This window comes from Phoca vitulina, unplaced genomic scaffold (genome assembly GCF_004348235.1).
Source record: "Phoca vitulina isolate PV1807 unplaced genomic scaffold, GSC_HSeal_1.0 scaffold71, whole genome shotgun sequence".
In the NCBI taxonomy this organism is placed as follows: Eukaryota; Metazoa; Chordata; class Mammalia; order Carnivora; family Phocidae; genus Phoca; species Phoca vitulina.
Window position 1 is genome coordinate 12,326,273 of NW_022589774.1, and position 22,783 is coordinate 12,349,055.

General features: G+C 37.2%; 1 protein-coding gene across 1 annotated transcript in view; it reads left to right on the forward strand.

Annotated features, from left to right (window-relative positions):
• HMCN1 (hemicentin 1) overlaps positions 1-22,783 on the forward strand; it is a 487,946-nt gene that overhangs the window by 122,740 nt on the left and 342,423 nt on the right. The window contains exon 2 of the mRNA XM_032393157.1: positions 4,270-4,340. Coding sequence (XP_032249048.1) covers positions 4,270-4,340 — 71 coding nt within the window. The remainder of the gene's footprint in view (positions 1-4,269; positions 4,341-22,783) is intronic.

Here is a 22,783-nt window from a genome sequence, read left to right on the forward strand (position 1 = left end):
GTTTAAAATCTAATTTGTCTGATATAAGGATTGCCACCCCAGCTTTCTTTTGGTGTCCATTAGCATGGTAAATGGTTTTCCACCCCCTCACTTTCAATCTGGGGGTGTCTTTGGGTCTAAAATGAGTCTCTTGCAGACAGCATATTGATGGGTCTTGTTTTTTAATCCAATCTGATAGCCTGTGTCTTTTGATTCGGGCATTTAGCCCATTTACATTCAGGGTAACTATTGAAAGATAGGAATTCAGTGCCATTGTATTGCCTGTAAAGTGACTGTTACTGTATATTGTTTGTGTTCCTTTCTGGTCTATGTTGCTTTTAGGCTCTCTCTTTGCTTAGAGGACCCCTTTCAATATTTCTTGTAGGGCTGGTTTCGTGTTTGCAAATTCCTTTAGTTTTTGTTTGTCCTGGAAGCTTTTTATCTCTCCTTCAATTTTCAATGACAGCCTAGCTGGATATAGTATTCTTGGCTGCATATTTTTCTCATTTAGTGCTCTGAATATGTCCTGCCAGTCCTTTCTGGCCTGCCAGGTCTCTGTGGATAAGTCTGTTGCCAATCTAATGTTTCTACCATTGTAGGTTACATATCTCTTCTCCCGAGCTGCTTTCAGGATTTTCTCTTTGTCTCTGAGACTCGTAAGTTTTACTATTAGATGTCGGGGTGTTGACCTATTTTTATTGATTTTGAGAGGGGTTCTCTGTACTTCCTGGATTTTGATGCCTGTTTCCTTCCCCAAATTAGGGAAGTTCTCTGCTATAATTTGCTCCATTATACCTTCTGCCCCTCTCTCTCTTTCTTCTTCTTCTGGGATCCCAATTATTCTAATGTTGTTTCGTCTTATGGTATCGTTTATCTCTCGAATTCTGCCCTCGTGATCCAGTAGTTGTTTATCTCTCTTTTTCTCAGCTTCTTTATTTTCCATCATTTGGTCTTCTATCTCACTGATTCTTTCTTCTGCCTCATTTATCCTAGCAGTTAGCGCCCCCATATTTGATTGCACCTCATTGATAGCCTTTTTGATTTCTACTTGGTTAGATTTTAGTTCTTTTACTTCTCCAGAAAGGGTTTCTCTAATAACTTCCATGTTTTTTTCAAGCCCAGCTAGTATCTTTAAAGTGATGATTCTGAACTCTAGATCTGACATCGTACTAATGTCCGTATTGAGTAGGTCCCTGGCAGTCGGTACTACCTCTTGTTCTTTTTGTTGAGGTGATTTTTTCCGTCTTGTCATTTTGTGCAGAGGAGAATAGATTAATGAGAGAACAAAATGCTAGCAGGGTAACAACGTCCCCAGAAAATATACTCTAAACAAATCAGAAAAGACCTGAAGCAGTGGGAAAAGAAAGGGAAAGAGAGAAAAAAGAAAAAGAAAGAAAAAAAGAAAAAAGAAAAAGATAAAGATAAAAACAAACAAAAGCAGGACAAAACAAAACAAAACAAAAACAGAATGTGATCAAATATGATCAGGCTGGATTATAGATCAGTGCCACACACTAGATTTTGGGTGTATTTTGGTCTGTTAAAAGAAAGTCCCTCCCAAAATTTTAAAGAAAGAAAAACTTATATATGTACAAAAATAAGGGTTGATATGATGAAGGGATGGAATATGACTGTAAAGATGGAAATTATAAAAAATTTTTAAAAAGGATTTGATAAGTTGTTTGAAAAAAGAAAGAATAGGATTAAAAAAAAAGAAAGAAAGAAAGAAAAAAGGGAGAGAATGTGATCAGGCAGGGGAGTAGAAAAAAACCATACACTAGAGATTTAGAGTATATTTTGATCTGTTAGAAGAAACTATCTCAAGATTTTAAAGAGAGAACAACTTATATATATATGCCAAAAATACGGGTAACTACTATGAAGGGATAGAATATGACTTTAAAAATGAAAAATAAAAATGTTTTTTTTTTAAAAAAGGGATTGATAAGATGTTGGTTGAAAAAGGGAAAAAGAAAAATTCAAAAAAAAAAGAAAAAAGGAAAAAAGAAAAAAAGACAGTTAAAAAAAATAATTAACTTTGAAAGACTAAAGAATCATGGTAAAAAAGCCATGAATTCTATGTGCAGTATTCCCCTAGCGCTGGAGTTCTGCTGTTCTCATTGATCGGTAAACTTGGTCTTGGCTGGCTGTTCTCGCTGATCTTCTGGGGGAGGGGCCTGTTGCCGTGGTTCCCAAATGTCTTTGCCGGAGGCAAAATTGCCCCGCCCTTGCCGTCCGGGCTAAGTAATCTGCTCGGGTTTGCTCTCCGGAGCTTTTGTTCCCTGCAAGCTTTCCGTACAGCTTTGGAGGCGGAGAGTGAAAATGGCGGCCTCCCAGTCTCCGCCCCGGCGGAGCCGAGAACTCGGGGTCCCGCTCCTCAGCGAGCCCCCAGAGAAAAGCAGTCAGTCACTCCCGTCTCCCCGGTCTCCGGCCGCACTCCACGCTCACCCGGCCTGTGACCGCGCCTTTCTATCTGGCATCCGACCCCGGGTGGAGTCTCCAAACCCAGCAGATCCCCGCGGTGCGCTCCCGCACCTCTCCTCCTGGGGGAAGAAGGTGAGTCTCCCTGGATCTGCCGCTTGTTGGGTCCCTGCTGGAGGAGCAGTGACCCGACTGTGCCGCGGATCACGGTTTATAGCAACCCCGAGCTGAGAGCCCGCGCCTGGGCTCCGTCTCTGCAGCCGGCTTCCCTGCTCCGATACCTGGGAGCTCTGCCGCACTCAGGCACCCCCGGTCTTTCTGTGACCCCGAGGGTCCTGAGACCACACTGTCCCGCGAGGGTTCCACCCCCCACTTCGCCACCAGAGTGACGTCCCTCAGCGGAGCAGACTTCTAAAAGTTCCGATTTTGTGCTCCGCGGCTCTATCACTTGCCAGAAGCGGCTGACGGAGGCCCCTCCCCCGCCGTCTATCCTCTCGAATATCGCCTCGGATTCACTTCTCCGCTCGTCCTACCTTCCAGAAAGTGGTCGCTTTTCTGTTCAGAGAGTTGTTGCTATTCTTTTCTTCGATCTCCTGTTGAGTTTGTAGGTGTTCAGAATGGTTTGATCCCTATCCAGCTGAATTCCTGAGAGGAGACGAAATCCAGGTCTCCTACTCCTCCGCCATCTTGCTCCGCCCATGACTAATTAATTATTATCCTTTGAAGTCATAAAGTCTTTTGTCTAGCAGTGTGCCTTTGAAGCTAGAAAATGTCTTATAAAAACTCAATGTTAAATATTTTTATAATTTTGTATTGTAGTTGCATATTATCATTTTGAATGCAGCCTGTATCTTCATTAGATAAAGTAGAAAACTTTTCATCCACCCTGGGAATTTAAGATGATATGTCTATGCACGTGATACTCTGATGAATTTTAATACTATATTCCTTAAATATATGAATGTTTCTTAAGGGAGTAATTGATTCCTGTAAAGGCCACTTTCCACTTGTCTATTTTAAAGGTTGATTTTTTTTTTTTTTTTAAGAAAATGATCTTTGTGGATTAAAATGTTTACCATAGACATACTGTATCCTATAAAAATAATATTGCCAACTTTACCCACCCTGGTATCTGGGCTCTTTCTCTTCACCTGACTTACTAAGGTCCTGATTTTCCGAGGAATGCAGTGGCCCCACTTGTTCCCATTTGGAGTGGTGGTTTGTGCAGTACATCAGGATAGTCAGGTAATTATGGTGGTCAAAGTCAGCTAAGGAGAATGGTGATAGTGATGGACAGCAACCCCAGCTGGGGGAAGGAAGTGATAGGGACTATTTCCTGAACTTTTAATGTCCTCATTTCAGTGCTTCTACAAGTTCTTAAAAACACTGTGGCATTGATGTTCATTTGTTTTTATGTTGTTTAATGTTAATTTTTTTTTTTCAACTAATTTGGACTTACAGATAAGTTGCAAACAAATTTACAATATATAGTTGAGAAAACAGAATTATAGGTTGGGTAAGTGATTAATTTAGAGTCCAGCAACAAAGTAGGTATTCAATAAGTATTCACTGACCAGTGAGAGTAAAAAGGGACCGAACCTGGGGTCTCCTGACTCTGTCTTATGACATTTTTGACTGCCCCTTTGCATTTCCCAAGGCTAAACATTCACTCTGCATAAGCATGATTTCCAGCAAATTTTAAGTTATTCTTTGGTAGCTATAAACTGAGAAACTGTTGTTTTGCTGGCTGTATATTTCTTATTAATAAATAACCATGTAGTGCCGAATGAAAAGACATTTGCAAACACAAAAAAGTCTTTAATGCTGTTGATTACAATTTATTCACCTGTGTCATTTTTATCTTCATAGAAATTGGCCCAGTGACAATTACCACGGATCCCAAGAAATTTCAGTATGAACTCAGAGAACTGTATGTTCAGGTAAGTGCTTGCTTTCAGTTTTTCAGTTTGTTTTAGGGGAAAGGAAAATCATGAACTTTTGTCCGATTTCCTTTATTTTTAAATCTGATAGAAATAATTGTTGGGTTTTAAATTCCAATACCACCTCTTTTTCTCACTTTTCACTTTCTCACTGCCACTTCTCTTGAGTGTTGAATAAATTGAACAATAGATATGGGAGTGGGGCAGATTGGGTTCATCTTCATTTATGCATCATCTATGGTTGCTTTCATGTAACAATAGCAGATAAAAGTAGTTTTGACAGACTCTTTGGCCCTCATAGCCTAAGATATTTCCTGTACGACCCTCTACAGAAAAAATTTACTGAACCCGGCTCTCGGTGAGTCCCTTCATTGAGAATCATAAGGAACAGTTAATTCTTTCCCCATAACAGAAATGGTATAATTAAAATAATTTTGATATTCTATGCTTTAAATCAACTGTATAAAATTTTTGACCGTATGTATAATTTGGTTATTAGAGAAGAAGAATAACATTGGTTTAACTGTTATTCTGAAAAACAGGACTTGGAGATAGGGTTAGTATGTACTTTCTCCTTAGTGCTCCTTTGAGATTATTATTGCTAAATCCATTCATTAAAACAAAAAAACTTGCTCTCTGAGGCTGCTTCACTATGCTATCATCCATAGATGGTCTCTGCTGTAGTCATTTCCAGAACTTTTGACCACTCCTCATCATTCAACTAAGCTATTGGTACCTGTGGATCTTTGGCTACCTTTCCCCTTCAGGGCTGCCACTATCCCAGGGACTTCAGTATTTATGGGAATGACCTGTCAGAACCTTCTCCCCTCAGTTCCTTGACCTGCTAGTCATCTTCAATAGCCTGTTCTTTACTTTATCTCAGTCTTCCATTCCCACACACACCCTCTGGACCTTATCCTCACCAATCCATTCTACCACTCAGATCACTAATTCAAGCATTTGAACCTCGAACAGCAACTGTCTGTCTACCAAGCTTGTTGATGCAATTGCTTACAACTGCTCCTTCACCCTCATTAACCCCTATCCTGTCTCCCAGGCATTCAGATCTCTCGTTTTTTTTTACTTTCCTCCAATCTAGCCCAGAGTCCTATCATTTCAAAAACATATCTTTTTTTTTCTTGTCCATTGCTTTTCTGTTCTGTTTCCTCTCTGACCCCAGTTATCTGCATTATTCATGCCTATCCACCAGTGGTCAAGTGCTGTTGAAGTCTCACAACAGGGCAGGTTGATTCCACTGTAAATACAAACCCACCTATCTCCACTGGACTCTCAATCCTCCCATGATCTTACTGTATTTCTTTGGTCAATTAAATTTCCCATTTCAGGACACCTGGGTGCCTCAGTTCGTTAAGTGTCTGCCTTCGGCTCAGGTCATGATCCCAGGGTCCTGGGCTCCTTGCTCAGCGGGGAGCCTGTTTCTCCCTCTGCCTCTGCCCCTCCCCCTGCTTATGATCGCTCTCTCTCTTTCTCTGTCAAAATAAATAAAATCTTTAAAAAAAATGAATAAATCTCCTATTTCTCCCAATGACAATTATAGATCTTGTCTACTCTCTTTAAATCTCCATCCCCTCACCCTTTTATTTATTACAAGTTATCTACTCTGAGCAAGTGACCTCACTTACTGTTTCAAACACAGGCACATAAAAATGGCAGCCCTCTCTTCCTCATACCTCAAATCCATTGACATCCAGTACCCATCCTAATCTCATTCTTTACTTGATCTCAACTCTTTGGCTTTTTCAGGAACCTAGCACTCTCACGCTGTTTCTCTCAGCTGCTTAAAAGTTCCCATTTATTCTTAAGTATGTCCTAGTCTCTCCAAAAAGCAAACAAATCCCAACAAACCAAACCATAAAAAGCAAAACAAAATAAACAGTAAATCTCTATTTTTCTCAAATCCTCTTATAAATAACAACTTTTACCCTTCTTAGTTCCTTCAATGTCAAGAAAGTTGTCTGTATTCACCACCATCATTTCCTCACACCCACCTCCCCTATTCACTCCTGCATCTATGTCACTCTAGTCCCCACAGCCCCACACCATCAAAGTAGCTCTAGCTGGTGACATGTGATCTCTGTCTTGTTAAATGCAGTGGAAACAGTTCAGTCATCAGCATATTAGATGGACATCTTTGTTGTCTTTGACAAATACACCCTTCCCTACATTCTCATTTTCTTCCCACTTTTCCTCAGCTTCCTAGGCAGCTCATTTCTCTCCACATGCCCTTTCCATTGCTCCATCCTTGGTCCTAAATCCTTGCTCTTTGTCCTCTATTTGTTATCTTTGTGAATGATGCATATAATATTTTGGTTATACTACCAAAAAATCTGAATCATCCTTAATATACTTCTCCCTTTTCCTCCAGCATCCAAACCATCAAGTCTTGGTTTTTAACTTTCTAAATATTTTTCTTATCAGTTGACTTCTCTCCATTTCTGTTGGTACTACCCTAGCCCCAATTACTATATCTTTAGTCTAAACAAATCAAAAAAGCTTCTAAGTGATTTTCCTGCATTTACTCTTGCTATTATTTTCCAGGCTATTCTCTATTCTGCAAACAAAATGATCTCAAAATACATCTCTGAACATTTCCCCCTAATATCCTCTGCAGTCATCCCCACCTCATCAAATTCTTCCCAAGATTTTGAGTGACCTGAGATCTGTCTCTGTTTCAGCCCTGTATAGAGCCACTCTCTCCTCTGGGCTTGGGCTCTGTCTTAGGGCCTTACATAGAGCCTCCCCATATGTGTATCCTCACCCATCTCCTGGTGGGATTTTTGCACATGCTCTTCTCCTTGGATAGGAAGTTCCTATCCTTCATCCTGTCTTCACTTCCATGTTCCCTTAACCTAGTTTGAAATCCTGTATTCAAAGTCTAATCTTAAATACCACTTCCTCAGAGATCCTGCCCTGTCCTCCAGGCTTGGTCATATCTCACTACCTCTTTCCATCACAAAGTAGTTGGGATTTCACATTGAAGAATCATGTCTGATTTAGTTCATCATTACCCTAGTAAAATGCATGGCATATAAAATATGCTCACTCTTTGATGAATGAAAGAAAGATTGAATATACCACTATATACAAATCAACAGAGTCCAAATTAGAGTTGAAGTTTAATACTTTGGTTTCACTATTGGGTGAATGACTTGATTTGTAACTGTGCATGGTATGAGCATAATTGGGGCATAGGGTGAAAAAGCCAAAGCTTGGCATTCCAAATATGTATTCAGTCATGATTTTTTTTATTGTGCCTATCTCTATAGTTTTTAAATTATACACTAAAATAAACTATATTTCATAAGAAATATAAATAGATTTATATAGTTACCCCTTGGCTATTTTTCTCTTTTACTAAGCTTATTCTGATGATTTTTTCCACTAATAATCCTCCGTTTCCTTTCTCTTATACCATCTCATTCTTTTTTAGTCATTTCTTGATACTTACTGAGAATTTACTTTTCTGTCCCTCCATCTAGCAAATTCTTTGCCACTTTAGATGTCCAGATCCTCTGAAAAAAATCTTTTCCATAAAAATTTCTATCCTTTACATGGATCATAGGAATTAGAAATTGTATTGCCCTGGTTGTTAAAATTTTTATGTTGCCTTATTCTGCCATGCATGAGCTCCTGTGACCAAGAGCCTTGTAGCTCTCATTGAGCCTCTGATCCACCTGTGGGATGAACTGATATATGCACTAGAGTGGACTTAAATAGCTGTTGAATAAATGGATGTTATATGAGGGTAGCCTCTTTTAAAAATATATATTTAACAGTAAAAACTATATCAAATATAATTTAAGCTTTACTTGATGGTACAAAGGGTAACTTAAAAACCTAATTATCAGTTTTCGTTACATAGAGATTCAGAAGGGCCAAGGAATGGAGATTTCTAGCTGATAGAATATTAAGAAAGGATTTACTGTATTCACTTTTTTTTTCTATGCAGAAATACAGCTGAACTGTATTCTTTAATATCTGGTTAGAATGAAAATCCCTACATTCTCAGTGAGACCTGGCACGGGCACTTCCTGATTTCCTGCCTCTCCCTTTCTTTTGTTCTGAAGGATCTTCAAGGAGTGTACTTACCCTCTATGCTCCATTTGCCTCTAGGGTGAAGGATCATGATTCCTGACTTATACTGCATTGATTCCCTCCCCAGAGCCCTGGTGCATCACCTTCTGGAACTGAGCCTGATACGGCACTCCATAGGATTGTATCATATCTCTGTTCAAGAAAATAATCTTTCTTTTCTTTTCTCCTGGAATGAAAGCTGTTGTACATTTCTCTGGAGGTTTTCTCTGGACTGGCTACATCTTATGGGGTTTATTTTTGCATTGTCTTGGGATCCAAGAGGATGCTTAAGTAGAAGAACCAGTTTGGGAAGAAACCAAATATTTACTTTTGCCCTTTATTCAACATTGGACATTGTTAAAGGCACTGGGGATACCATGGAAAGTTATTTTTTTTTCCTACTTTCAAAGATTTGAAGTTTCTAGTGAATTATTTCTTTTTAAATGAATGGCAAAAAGTTTCTTTGAGTAAGGATCAAATACGAAAAGACTCTAGGCTACATCATCACTTAACACCTAATCTAAAGACTATATTTTGTTTTCTCTTCAGTGTTTGCTTAGAGAATATTGTATTATTTCATAAATCAGTCTAGAAACTAAACGTTACAAATTTCATAAAATTTTAGTATGAGATACTAAATTTTGTTTTGTATATAATTTCCAGACCCCTCTTCAGGTCCCCCTCTACCATTTTTAGTGCCTCCCCGCAAATCACTGGTATCATGAGCAACAAGAATTGCATCCTACTAAAACTAACTTAGCTTTTAAAAAATCTTTTTAAAGTTAATAATTTTTTTGCATTTGTAATGATTTTGAAAACAAGAAAAGTAAATTTAGTTTTAAGTAAATTAAATAATTGACCGTTAACATTACACTAGGCTTAGCTATTTTTCTTATAGAGATATAGGTAACTTAAAAAGCAATTTAAAATTTTCCAAGAAAAACTTAGAAAAAAAATCACTAAACTTAAATCATTAAATTTATAATATTAATTTCATTTTCCTTTATCATCTTTCATCTGGAATACAAGGAAGTAACTTGAAAAGTAGCTGAGCTTTCTCTCTGGGGAAAAGAAGGGAAGACAAATGTCAACAAATGGTATTCAAATCACACAGAGCTTTGTAAATATGCAGTGCAAAGTCCTGTCTCAGGTCACATTCTTTATAGGAAACTATAAAACTTTCTGATTTTTAGAAAATGGTATAGCAGTGATATGCTTTTAAGCCTTTTATCTATATGTTCTTTTTTTAAAGATTTTATTCATTTATGAGAGAGAGAGAGAGGGTGTGAGCACGCAGGAGCAGTGCTGGGGGGAGAGGCAGAGAGAGAGGGAGAAGCAGACTCCTTACAGAGCAGGAAGCCTGACCCTGTGGCTTGATTCCAGTACCCTGGGGAATATGACCTGAGCCAAAGGCAGATACTTCACTGACTAGCCACCCAGGCGTCCCCTATCTATATGTTTTTGTTTTAAAGAACAAAAAGCAGTTAGTCAAACATTTGAAATGTAAAGAAAAAGGAAGTTTTACAATAATAGGATTATTGTAAAAAAATAAATTTTTTTCATATAGATAGTTGGTCCCTAAAACTGAAAAGCTTTACACACAATTTAATTTCCCTTTGCAAAGTCTATTAGTAAAATTGACCTTAAAAAAAGCAGGAATAAGAGTAAAAATATTAGAAAAGCATCATCACATAGCAACAAGATAGTTATGAAGAAGATGGGGGTAATGTCCAATTATTGCAATTCTTTAACAGAAATAGAAGGGTAAATAGGCAAACTGCAGCAGGCTGAGGTTAAGGGAAAAAAATGTTTTGCTGTAGTGTAGGAACAGCTGATATTAGGATTAACTGCCAAAGGAGAGTATGAGAAACCATGGCCAGACAGGCCAAGATGGTTAAAAAGAGGAGGACAAGATAGTGCTGATTTTTTTTTTTTTTAAGATTTTATTTACTTATTTGACAGAGAGAGACACAGCGAGAGAGGGAACACAAGCAGGGGGAGTGGGAGAGGGAGAAGCAGGCTTCCCGCGGAGCAGGGAGCCCGATGCGGGGCTCGATCCCAGGACCCTGAGATCATGACCTGAGCCGAAGGCAGATGCTTAATGACTGAGCCACCCAGGCACCCCAAGATAGTGCTGATTTTAGAAGAGCAATTTCTGATGACAATTTTGTATACACTTTATCTAATTTCTCATACTCTAAATCATGTTACTATGTAAAAGTATGTTTTTTATTTCTAGATTTATAGGACAATCTATATGAATTTTAAAAACCAAACTGATGTATAACAGAAAGAAATTAAGAAAAAGCAAAAAAAAATGACTAGAAAAGAAAAGGGAAGGGATTATATATAAAGTGCAGATATAGACACACTGAAACTATGAAAGATGTGATTTACATTTTTGGTATTGGACATGATTCAACTGAAGACAGCCGCTTTTATTTAAGTTTTCTTTCTTACAAATGCATATATATAGAAGTGTATAAATTCACTTTTACAGGAGGAATGGCATATATTTAATTAAGGGAAGAAGGTGAGATACGGAGTCCATTACGTGTAACTCATAATACATGTAAAAGCTTCAAGAATAGTAGAACCAGTGTTTGGCCCAAAGTAAGGGCTTGAGGAATGTTAGCTATTATTACTACCTGTAGTACCCCAGAGTTTTTTTAAGGGAAATAATCACCAAGTAATCCTGCCATAAATGACCAGCAATTGTGGAATACGTGCCTTGTGATTTTGCATGTATTTTAAAGTTATTCTCTCAATTCACACCCACACAAATATTAATATTCCTTTTTACAAATGAGGATACTCAAGCTTTGGGGTATTATTAGGTAACAAGACTTCATCAGGTCACCAAACTGGCAAGGAGCAAAGCTGGTCTCAAAACTGGAGGTTTTTAATGCCAGAGCTGGTGTCCTTTTTATCATTCTGCTACTTTCTTTCTAAATATTGATTTAAATAACCTAATTAATCTAATCAAATTGACATTTATTTATAGAATTTGTCTTTGTATTTTATTTCAAAGTAGGGGTGTAGAGAATTAAAGACAGATGTAGGTCTAGGGCTGGTCTCATCCTCAATGAAATGAATTTATTCCTTGAAAATTTTGGCTTTCACTGCTACCTCTGATCACTTTGAGTAATTGGCTCACCTAAATTTACTGAGTAGCAAATGACAAAGTTAATTATAAATAAAAATTGTTCCTATTGCTCTGCATATGTTCTCACTACTTACTCTGGTAAGCTTATTTAAGTATCACCTCACAAACACCTTGGAGAGATATAAGGACAAGATGCCCTTTAGGGGATTGAAAGGTAGTGTTCATATTGTAGTTGTATTTGTAGGTGGTGTTTTGATTATTTTTATTGTTAAAGTTGAAACTTCTTGGAGTTTGAACGAAGCACCTTTTAAAACTTTGATTTGCTCCTGGAGTTTTCTGCTAGACCATTTGAATTCTCTGAGGGACAATTAATCCTAAGTCCTCAGGGAGTAAAGAGAATGGATGGCCCTGTGTAGAAATGCTTGGCTCTTTTGTAGCTACCCACCCTGATACCCTATCCAGAAGCAAAACCCTAGATGATTTCTTAACAATCTTTCATATGTGTACTTCAAAGGAAAGAGAGTATAGAAGAGTATTCTGACTATTAGATTACTTTTTCAAAGCAGAATATAGACCAGAAAGAGGTGGGTATGGATTATGATGATAAAAGTCTTAATTTTCTTTTCAAAGTGTGCATGTGTGGGAATGTTCCAAAGGGTAAACACAGGAGTCATTGCAGAGTAAATAATGCAGTTACATGTGACCAAATAACATTTAAGAAGAGGAATTCACTGACCCGTGATGCCTGGATTCACTTCATACATGCTCATTACCCAACCAAAGGATAACTCTATTCCCCATAATAAATACTGCATCTGATTTTGTCAGTTTTTAGGTGATGGTAAGGACGGAGGTCAAAATGTTTTCCTTGGGAGAATGTTTCTTGATATAAAACCAGGACTCCTAGAGAAAACTATCAACCTCATGTTGAGCAAAATGAATGTATGAGAAATTAAGAGTTTCTTCTCAATCCAAATTGATCAGGAGCAGTTCTCAAGAAGCTGTCTTTATTCTTAGGCCTTGAAAAAGTGTCAGGAAGAATTGTGGAGTCTTGGTATTGGTATTAACTTTGTTATTTGTCCAATTATTCCATCAGATGTCAGAATCTGAAATGAACTAAGCCCAGTTAGGGATTTGATAGCACTGGTCTTCATCACCAGATTATACATGGGGTCCTCCTCTGGAGCCGTGTCCTGGAGCCTGTCTTGGTGTTTGAGGCTGATCCCGGGCTTTGGCAGTCGTATCATATTATTGAATTCGGGTGCAGTCACCAGCTCAGTAGGTCAGATTTCCTCATATAAACTTTAAACCAGGTCTCTATCCTTCTATATTCATGTTGATTTTTGAAAACCCTCATTTATCTAGTCTGTTGATACATACGAGTCTCCTCCTGTGAGATAATCTAGATCTTAGTTCACAAGTTTTGTTTAATGACTATTAGCTCTAAAACAACCCATACAATACATCTATCTCAAACTTCCCTGTAAATTATGTTCATAAATTATAATGATTTTATTGGTAAAAAATGCATCGTGTTGATATTTTTTTTTTGCCAAGACCTAAAATTACATAAGCAGTATAAATACATTTTTAACACATAAAATAAAACACACATTACACAATCACAACATTATAATCTCCTTCAAGTACCCAATAACAAAGATAATACGAAATGTGCTGGGGAGTATATAAAATCCATATGTGAGTGTTAGAGTGGAAAGGAAGACAGAGATTTTAGTGGCCAGGCTGAATCTGAGGAGTACTAAGGAAAGACAGAGAAGGGTCATAGCCCAAGGAAAACAAGGAGAAAGAAAGCCTGCCTAATCCTTGAATAAGCAGATGATGAGTGGCTGCAAGGCCCACAACCCTGCCCTCTTCTGGCTCTTTCTCTCTGGGCAAACAAGGAAGTCATGTTAGGAGAGATCAGGAATCCCAACCAGGGACCAGGGCAATGCCTTAATTTGGTGGGAAAAGAAAAGGTCACAATAAAAAGGTACAGAATCCTTGAAGGACAAAGGAAGGAATTCTCTAAGTAGTATGAAGGCATATCATTTTCTGATTTATTAATCAAGATATTGAATGGCTGGTATATAGTGTATCCTTTATGATTATTTAAAATTGAAGTAAACTAATCTCCTCCTAAGACCAAACATGAAAGTTCTAACAAATTGAAAGATCAGTTGTTGAAGAGTTAGACTCTTACTACTGACAGGTGATAATCTGAAAGCCTGGAAATGGTTGTAATTGTTAGCTTTTAATGCATCTGAAAGCAAGGTCAACCGTTTTTTGATGCCTTGATTTGGATTCCACCTTCTCCAAACTAGTAAAGGGCAGCATGGTGGACTGCCTGGAATGTAATATCTTTTATTTTGATTATAGAGATTTGAAGTTTGGGCTCTGAAATACTGTGATTGGGTACCTGGGTGGCTCAGCCGGGTAAGCATCTGCCTTCGGCTCAGGTCATGATCTCAGGGTCCTGGGATCCAGCCCTGCATGGGGCTCCCTGCTCAGCAGGGAGCTTGCTTCTCCCTCTCCCTCTGCCCTTCCCCCTTGCTCGTTCTCTCTCAAATAAATAAATAAAATCTTTAAAAAAAAAAAAAGAAATACTCCGATTATCCCTCAGTATATTCCTGCCATATTTTCTACAAGTGATGAAGACCAAATGTCACTAATGCATTAGGATTCTACAGTCATTCTGATTTATTTTAAAATTGCTTGGATGCAACTTTAGTTTAGGTTCAATGCAATGTAATGATTTCCACATGTACCTTCTGTTTTCCCTATTCATAGAATCATACAACTGTGTTTTAAGAAAGAGAACTGAGGGTTATAAACTTTTGTTCAGCTTAAGACTGAGTTTCATTCCTAAATTTTGTAGGTAAAGGATGAATGACACAAATAAGACATTTGAGCAGTGGGTGTTCACACGAAGGAAAAATACAGTCTGACTTTGAAGCAAGGCTTAGTAGGTTATAGTTACATTAGAATAAGGGTAAGTATTATAAGGCCACTAATACTTATTTTGGACTTAGGCATGAGCCTACCAGAAAAGTTTCATTTTTTCATTGCTTGGAGTTAGGCTTATCTGGGAAACAACTGGTATAAACAGTAGTTCAGTGAAAATGGATGATGAGACTAGAATTGTATGAATTGACTAGGAGAGAAATAATAAGGGATGGGTGAGGGCCTGCTCTGAGATTAGCCTTCATAGTCCTCTGAGCCCTTGTTTGATGAGCATTTTCCCATTAGGTTTTGAATAGGGACCTCATTTTTCTCCAACTCCTCTCAGGGTTTAAAGGTTCAGTTTATTTCAGTGCCACTCCCACATTGTCTTGTATTTAGAAAAGACAGCATGATAATCTCTGTTTTATTACTCCCTTGACTGATAAGATTTCTGTTCATTCTTATTTTATCTTGCTTTTCAGGAATTTATTTTTTTTAACACAATTATCACTGTAACTCTGAGGTTACAGTTTTTTTTTCTTTCTTTCTTTAATTCCAGGAGCAACATTTACTGTAAAAGTTCACATGCTTCTGTTTTTCCAGTACACATTTTTTTCTATCTGAAGTGTCTTTGGCAGCTTAGTAAATTGTAACCATCAGTCAAATTATAAAGATAAAGTGAATATCAAAATACTGAGCAAGAATATGCCTACTGGTATAAATAAGTTCTATTTCAGAGTTCAAGTAAAAACACAAAATTAACTAAGTCAGGCCCTTCTCACTTTACATTTTCGTATGTGTGCAGGTTTATGTGGTTTTAGGAGATATATTTCCATAGCCATGTTTGTTTTCTTTTTTATTAAGTATTAAAGCTGACAGCATGCCAGGATTGAGAGAGAGAGGGAGACCAAGAGACAAAGAGACAGAGAGAGGTACAGAGATAAAAGAGCTGGAAGGAGTTAGTTTTATATACCACTAAGAATATACATATATAAGCACTTGTACTTTTAGGAGACTTAGCTCTGGAATTGTATTACTTGAAAGGAGATGGGCTAGGCTTGAGTAAAGCTCAGGCTAACACAGAAAACATGCCTAGATTGTGTCAAGATTGCTTTGCACAGTCTCATTCACCCATTTACTCACTATCCATTCATTTATCCCTTCATTAACCAAACTACAATGGAACACTTACTGAGTTCCTCAAGGAACAAAGATCTAGTGGGAGGAAACAGATAAATTACAACACAACTCAACAAATGCTACAATAGAAGAATGAACAATATTCTGTGGACATCTTGAAGAATGAGAACCTTTTTTCCTCTGACAGGCTACTTGCTTGCAGTCACAGAAGTTGATGAAGGTAATAAAATGCCTCACTGGAGTTTGTATGAACTCTCAGGCCAAGCAGAATTGAGTTTCAGTCTCTGCTCCTTCACTTAGTTGTCATGTGACCCTAGGAAAGTGGTTTTCATGATTTAGTGCTCTGGCAAGGTAATGTGCTAAAAACGATACCTACCTCCTCAACTGATGTAAAGAGTAGATAACATAGTGTATGTGACAATACCGTCTTAGTGCTTGACTTAGAGTAGATATCCACTGAGTTAATACAAGTAATGTGTCTTATTACCAATAAAAGTGTCGAATTAATGAGGCTTTTCATAGATTCAAGTTAATCAATTCTAAATTTCTCCATTATAGATGTTTTATGGAATATTATTTTACTTTTTTTTTCCATTTGGTATTCAAGTCAAAACATAAAATGTTAAGATTTTTTTTTTAAAGGGCTACTTTTTTAAAGTTTGGAACTATGGAAAATAGTTTGTTTTTAGTGTTTTGGTCCAAATCCCATTGCCCCCAATTTAAAAATCTGTGCATGAGTTTTACACAAATCAACCTAAAGTATCTGATTTTGTGAGGTTTATTTATAAATATGGACATTTTGACAATGATTCTCTTTAGTCCTCTTCTGCCAAAACTAGTTTAAGAATCAGTCAGTGATTTGAGAAAGACTATTAGCAAACCTGTGGGACAAGTTTCTAATATATATATCTCAATATATTTATACAGATGTGCAAAAACTTTATTTATAAACTTTGTGTATATATATATTTGAACAAAGACAATAATTTATAGATTTTTGGAGTAGATTTTCATTTGATTCCTGATCCTTAGTAAATTAAAGCAACTTGAATTTTGTTTTTAATAACTTCTGCCAGGAAGCAAAGTTCATGGAAGACCTTTAGAACAAAGTCACAATCTTACAAATAACAGTCTAGAATGAAGCCTACATAACAAAACCAAGTATCGTTCTAAAGCAGAGCTGTCTAACAAAAATATGATGTATGTAATTTTTAAAAAATTTAAAATTAATTTTAATATTTAATTCAGTTATGTCCAAAATATTATCATATCAACTTGTCATCGGTATGAAAAATTAGTACTTCTTTAGTTTTTCAATTTAAATTTTAATTCATTAAAATAAAATAAAATATTTGGTTCCTTAGTTTCACTAGCCACATGTCAAATGCTCAGTAACTTCTTGAGGCTTGTTAGTGGCCATTGTCTTAGTTCATATCTAATGTATTCCTTTTCTAGATAATTTTAGTGATTATTTATGATTTAAAATGATTAGAAATTCAAACTAAAGTATCACATAGAGAGCTTTTTTAAAGATATAACATTATATGTTAACTTCTTTTGGAAAAAAGAAACATTTTTCTTTTCCAGAACATACATCCCCAATGAGATAGACAAACAGTTTCACTAAGATATAAATTACTGGTCAATATTTATTTTTAATTTTCAGTTATCCACTAACCTAGCTAAGCAAAAAGGTAATAATTTAAAGATATTGTACTATTTTGGAAAGAGAAGAGTTATTCCTGAGAACAACATCTAATTGCTATGTAGTCAATATGATTATAATGTAATCTGTTTCTTCAAATGTGAAATTCAGGGCAGTATAATCATTTTTATTGTAAAGAATACACTGATTTCCACAGCAGGAAAAAATTAAGCTACACAAATCACTCTTAAGGGATGTATAAGTACATCCAGTATGGGTTTCTTACATACATGGATCAAAATGTTTCCTTTTGACTTGACATTCCCCAATTTTCTGGCTGCTTTGAGACTTTATGTTAATTTCTCCATAAAAGTTCAAAGACTTTGTTTTGAGAGTACTATATAAAAGAGTTCAAGAAATAAAAGGAATGCCTTTCATTTGCAATTATATTTGTGAAATTCTCTGGAGTTATAGCTATGTCAGCTCATCACACTCTTTCCTTTGGGTATTCTTAATTTTTAAAAAAATTTTATTTATTATGTTATGTTAATCCCATACATTACATCATTAGTTTTTGATGTAGTGTTCCATGATTCATTGTTTGCGTATAACACCCAGTGCTCCATGCAGTACGTGCCCTCTTTAATACCCATCACCAGGCTAACCCATCCCCCCACCCCCCCTCCCCTCTAGAACCCTCAGTTTGTTTCTCAGAGTCCATAGTCTTTCATGGTTCGTCTCCCCCTCTGATTTCCCCCCCTTCATTTTTCCCTTCCTGCTATCTTCTTCATTTTTTTTTTTTTTTAACATATAGTGTATTATTTGTTTCAGAGGTACAGGTCTGTGATTCAACAGTCTTACACAATTCACAGCACTCATCATAGCACATACCCTCCCCAGTGTCTATCACCCAGCCACCCCGTCCCTCCCCCCCCCCACCACTCCAGCAACCCTCAGTTTGTTTCCTGAGATTAAGAATTCCTCATATCAGTGAGGTCATATGATACATGTCTTTCTCTGATTGACTTATTTTGCTCAGCATAATACCCTCCAGTTCCACCCACGTCGTTACAATAACCGAACTATGGAAAGAGCCAAGATGTCCATCGACAGATGAATGGATAAAGAAGATGTGGTGTATATATATACACACACACACACACACACACACACACACACACAATGGAATATTATGCAGCCATCAAAAGGAATGAAATCTTGCCATTTCCTTTGGGTGTTAACCAGTGTTAAGCTTACTATATATGAGGTTCTGTGTTTCACAGAGGTGCTGTTTTCAGGAGAATAAGGTGGTTCCAATATTTATAGAAAATGTTGTTGACCCTATAGGTTTTATTAAGATGTGGTTTTAAACTTCTCTATTCAAACTTATAGGGTGAAAAAGTACTTAATTAAAGGTTTAGAGGTTCCATTTCAACACATGGGTTTTTTAAGGCTACCTTCAAGTTTTAGTATGAGTCTGAAGATATGGAGAGATCTCATTGGGATGAATTCATTTGGAGTAACTTCCAAGGATTCTAATGGTCTCTAGAGTCTACTCCTGGGTAATGTTTTGATATGAACTAAGGCATCCCTAGGTCCTCTTAGAGTTAATTTGAACACAAGTCAAGTGGCTCAAAGACTGTCCTTTACTAACTGGACCAGGTTTATCATTCTTGTCATTCCTAGTGTATATCCCTGGAGATTTCTTAGCTGTTCTGATTTTTGGCCCATAGAAAGAAGACTTATGGAATGGGTAAATTTTATATTGTGATTCACATTCAGGTGCATGATGTCAGGCACAGTTGAGGAATGTTTTTGTTTAAGCTTCTGAAAATACAATAGGAATCTAGTTTTTTGAGCAGTCCAGAATATTCATTACAGATGTGCAAAGTTGGCTTCAAGTAAGAATTATTCCTATGTAATATATTAAAGTTATTAATGTGCCCAGTAGCTATTTCCCACCTTCCTAGCACACAAATGCTTATTTAAGCATTTTAGCTTAATTTTTAGCGCACGACAATCCCCCTAAATATTATGCAGAGGAAAACATGCTATATCATTGAAAGGTAAAGCATGTTAAAGTAAATCTGAAGAGTGAAGAAGTTTTTTTGACTGGAAGAAAAGAGAAAATTTTAAAGAGGGGAAGGCATATCATCTCAAGCTTAGAAGGAAAATAGTTCAATTTGTCAAATATTTACTCAGTGATTACTATATGCCAGCAAATGTTATGAACTCAGGACTTAAGGACTCGGCAAAGCACAGTAACTGCCATCAATGAGCTTATAGAAAATGGGAGAATTTAGCCATGCATATATATATTTTTAAGATTTTATTTATTAATTTGAGAGAGAGAAAGAGCATGAGCAGTGGGAGGGGGAGAGGGAGAAGAAGACTCCCTGCAGAGCCGGGAGCCCAGTGCGGGGCTCGATCCCAGGATCATGACCTGAGCTGAAGGCAGAGGCTTAACTGACTGAGCCACCTGGGCACCCCTAGCCATGTATGTATTGATGAGGAGTGTTGATGGTGGAAATGGAGCAGTGGAAAGATGAATGAAAGTACTAAAGGCATTACAGTGTAAAGAAAGGGGCATATTTAAAGAACAGGAAGTAGTCTTAGCCTAAAGGAAGCATTTTATGAAGAGGGAGCAGTAGGAGATAAGAAACTAGAGAGAGAATTTGATCCAACACAAGTAGTGAAAGATTTTAAGTAGGAACATGGTACAGACAGCTCTTTACTGCAGGAAAAATAAAGTTTGGTGGTAGGCAGAGCAGAAGGTTAGATTGGAGACTATACTTGTAACAAAATCAATGATAAGAAGAGTGAATTGTAGGAAGTAAGGAGGAAGGGAGGGGACTGATTCATGATGGAAGTAGTTTGACCACTGATTAGGTGAAGGAAGAGGGAGGAGTCAAGATGACTTAGGTTTTAACCTGAATATGGAGGCAGGTAGTTCGATTAACAAAAATAGGGAAGACATGGTTGGGGAAAATATAATGAGTTCTATTTTAGACCCATGGAATTGTGGAGACCCATAGAATATCTAGGAGATTTTTTTTTTTTAAGATTTTATTTATTTATTTGAGAGAGAGAGAGAGAGAGAGCACATGAGTAGGGGGGAAGGGGCAGAGGCAGAGGGAGAAGCAGACTCCCCATTGAGTAGGGAGCCCAACATGGGGCTCGATCCCAGAACCCTGGGATCATGACCTGAGCTGAAGGCAGACACTTAACTGACTGAGCCACCCAGGTGCCATAGCAGTGGATGTTTAACAAGCAATTGAAAATGTAAAATTGGGGGTGCCTGGGTGGCTCAGTCGGTTGAACATCTGGCTCTTGGTTTTGGCTCAGGTCATGATCTCATGGGTTGTGGGCTCAAGCCCCAAATGGGGCTCTGCACACTGCCCCCCCCCCCAAATAAATCTTTAAAAGATGTAAAATTAGAATTTGGAAGGTAAGTACAGTCTGAAGATAGAAGTATACAAGTTTTTGAGAACAGTATTATCTGCTAAACTAAATTTCATAAACATACACATAAGTAATGATGGATAGGTGATAAGCTCTGCAAAGATAGAAAGGACTGTTAAGTGAGTAAACTTTCTGGGAGTCTTCAGCTGACATCTTCTCAGAAGTGAAGATCAGATTACTACAGTGTTCAGTCCCCTACCATTAAGAAAGTGACATAATATTTCATGGGTGTCTCAATTTTAGAAGCATTTTATAACAACTGGGGCTCTGTTCCAACTCATTTAATAAATGGTACTCCCAGCCTGTAAGTTTTGAGTGAGATCCAAAGCAAGAAAAGATTCTCCAGTTTGTCCAAACTGCAGTTCAAATGCCTGGCTCTTTTGACTCTGATTATATCTATGGTGTTCAGGATATTGTATCACAATCTGAGACTGTTTGAAGCCTGGGAAAAGCCCCAGTAGGAGAATCAAGTAGAATCTCCAGAGTTTAAAGAAAAAACCTTATCCCTTTCATCAAGTAATTATTTTCTTTTTGAAAAAGAGCTCTTACTTACTGAATTCTGGTGGACTATAGAACCATAAGGCCCCCCTATAACCCCAAGCTCTCTTGCTTTTTATTTGATTGTCTTTTCTAGACCATGAATTCCTTAAGGACAAGATACTTTAGCTTATTATTCATCTTTGTATGTCTAAATCCTGGCAGGGTGTTTAGTGGTTATTGATTGCTCAAAACATACTGGTTGAAAGTCCATTTCCTTGGCCCTGTAGTTATTGACATCTATGCTAAGGAAGTAATCAGGCAATTTATATATATATATTGAAAGAGCATAATCAATAGTAGAGAAATGGTTAACTAAATTATGGGATATAGGCAGAATATTATGCAATCATTAGAACCTGTGATTTTGAAGAACATTGATGACATGGAACAGAAGGAGGATATAATCCTAAATTTAAAATATATAAAACTGTAAATACAGCATACTTATACTTTTATCTATAAATCCATATAATTTTGAAAGAAATAAATATGAGAAGAATTCTTAGGATGCGGACTATTATTGTTTAGGAAAATATATTGAGCCTGTTCAAGTAGGAAATAAAACACAGAGATGTGTTAGTAGGAAAAATGAAGCAGAATGAAAAGAGTGACAAAGAGTGTGTATTTTATATAAGGTGGTCATGGGAGGCTTCTCTGATAGGTAACATTTGAGCAAAAACTTGAGGTTTGAGAGATATATCAGTATGTTTGTTTGCAGGTGGGAATGATCCAGTAAAAGAGGAATGTTGGCAATGGAGTAGAGAGAGGGAATAGCCACAGGAGCTGTGTTTTTGATTAGGTACATGTGAGTAGTTAGCCTTAGCTATGCCCAAATGATTCCTTCACTGTAAAGGCAGGGCATGTGGCTAGGTTAATAGATATCGTGGTGGGAGTTCATGGAAGTTCTCTTCTGATTGCTACTCTCAGTACAGTAAAAACAAGGTCATCAAATAAGGGATAAGAAAAGAGGGATGTATGAAATAGTCGTGTGAGGGAATGGGATAGTGAATCAACAGTTAATTAGGTGAAAAGTATGTAACAATTTCTATTATTTTGTGTATTTGGGTGAATTTATCATTTATCTATAAATACACATTTTTCTTTTTTTTAAATTTTATTTTATTATGTTAATCACCGTACATTACATCAGTAGTTTTTGATGTAGTGTTCCATGATTCATTGTTTGCATATAACACCCAGTGCTCCATGCAGAACGTGCCCTCTTTAATATCCATCACCAAGGTAACCCATCCCCCCACCCCCCTCCCCTCTAGAACCCTCAGTTTGTTTCTCAGAGTCCATAGTCTCTCATGGTTCGTCTCCCCCTCCGATTCCCCCCCTTCATTTTTCCCTTCCTACCATCTTCTTTTTTTTTTTTTTTAACATATAATGTACTATTTGTTTCAGAGGTACAGGTCTGAATACACGTTTTTCTATCTTCCATCTCCTGATAAGCAAAGTGATGAATTCAGTGGCAAACTGATAGAAAATAAATGTGAAGAGAACTTGTTT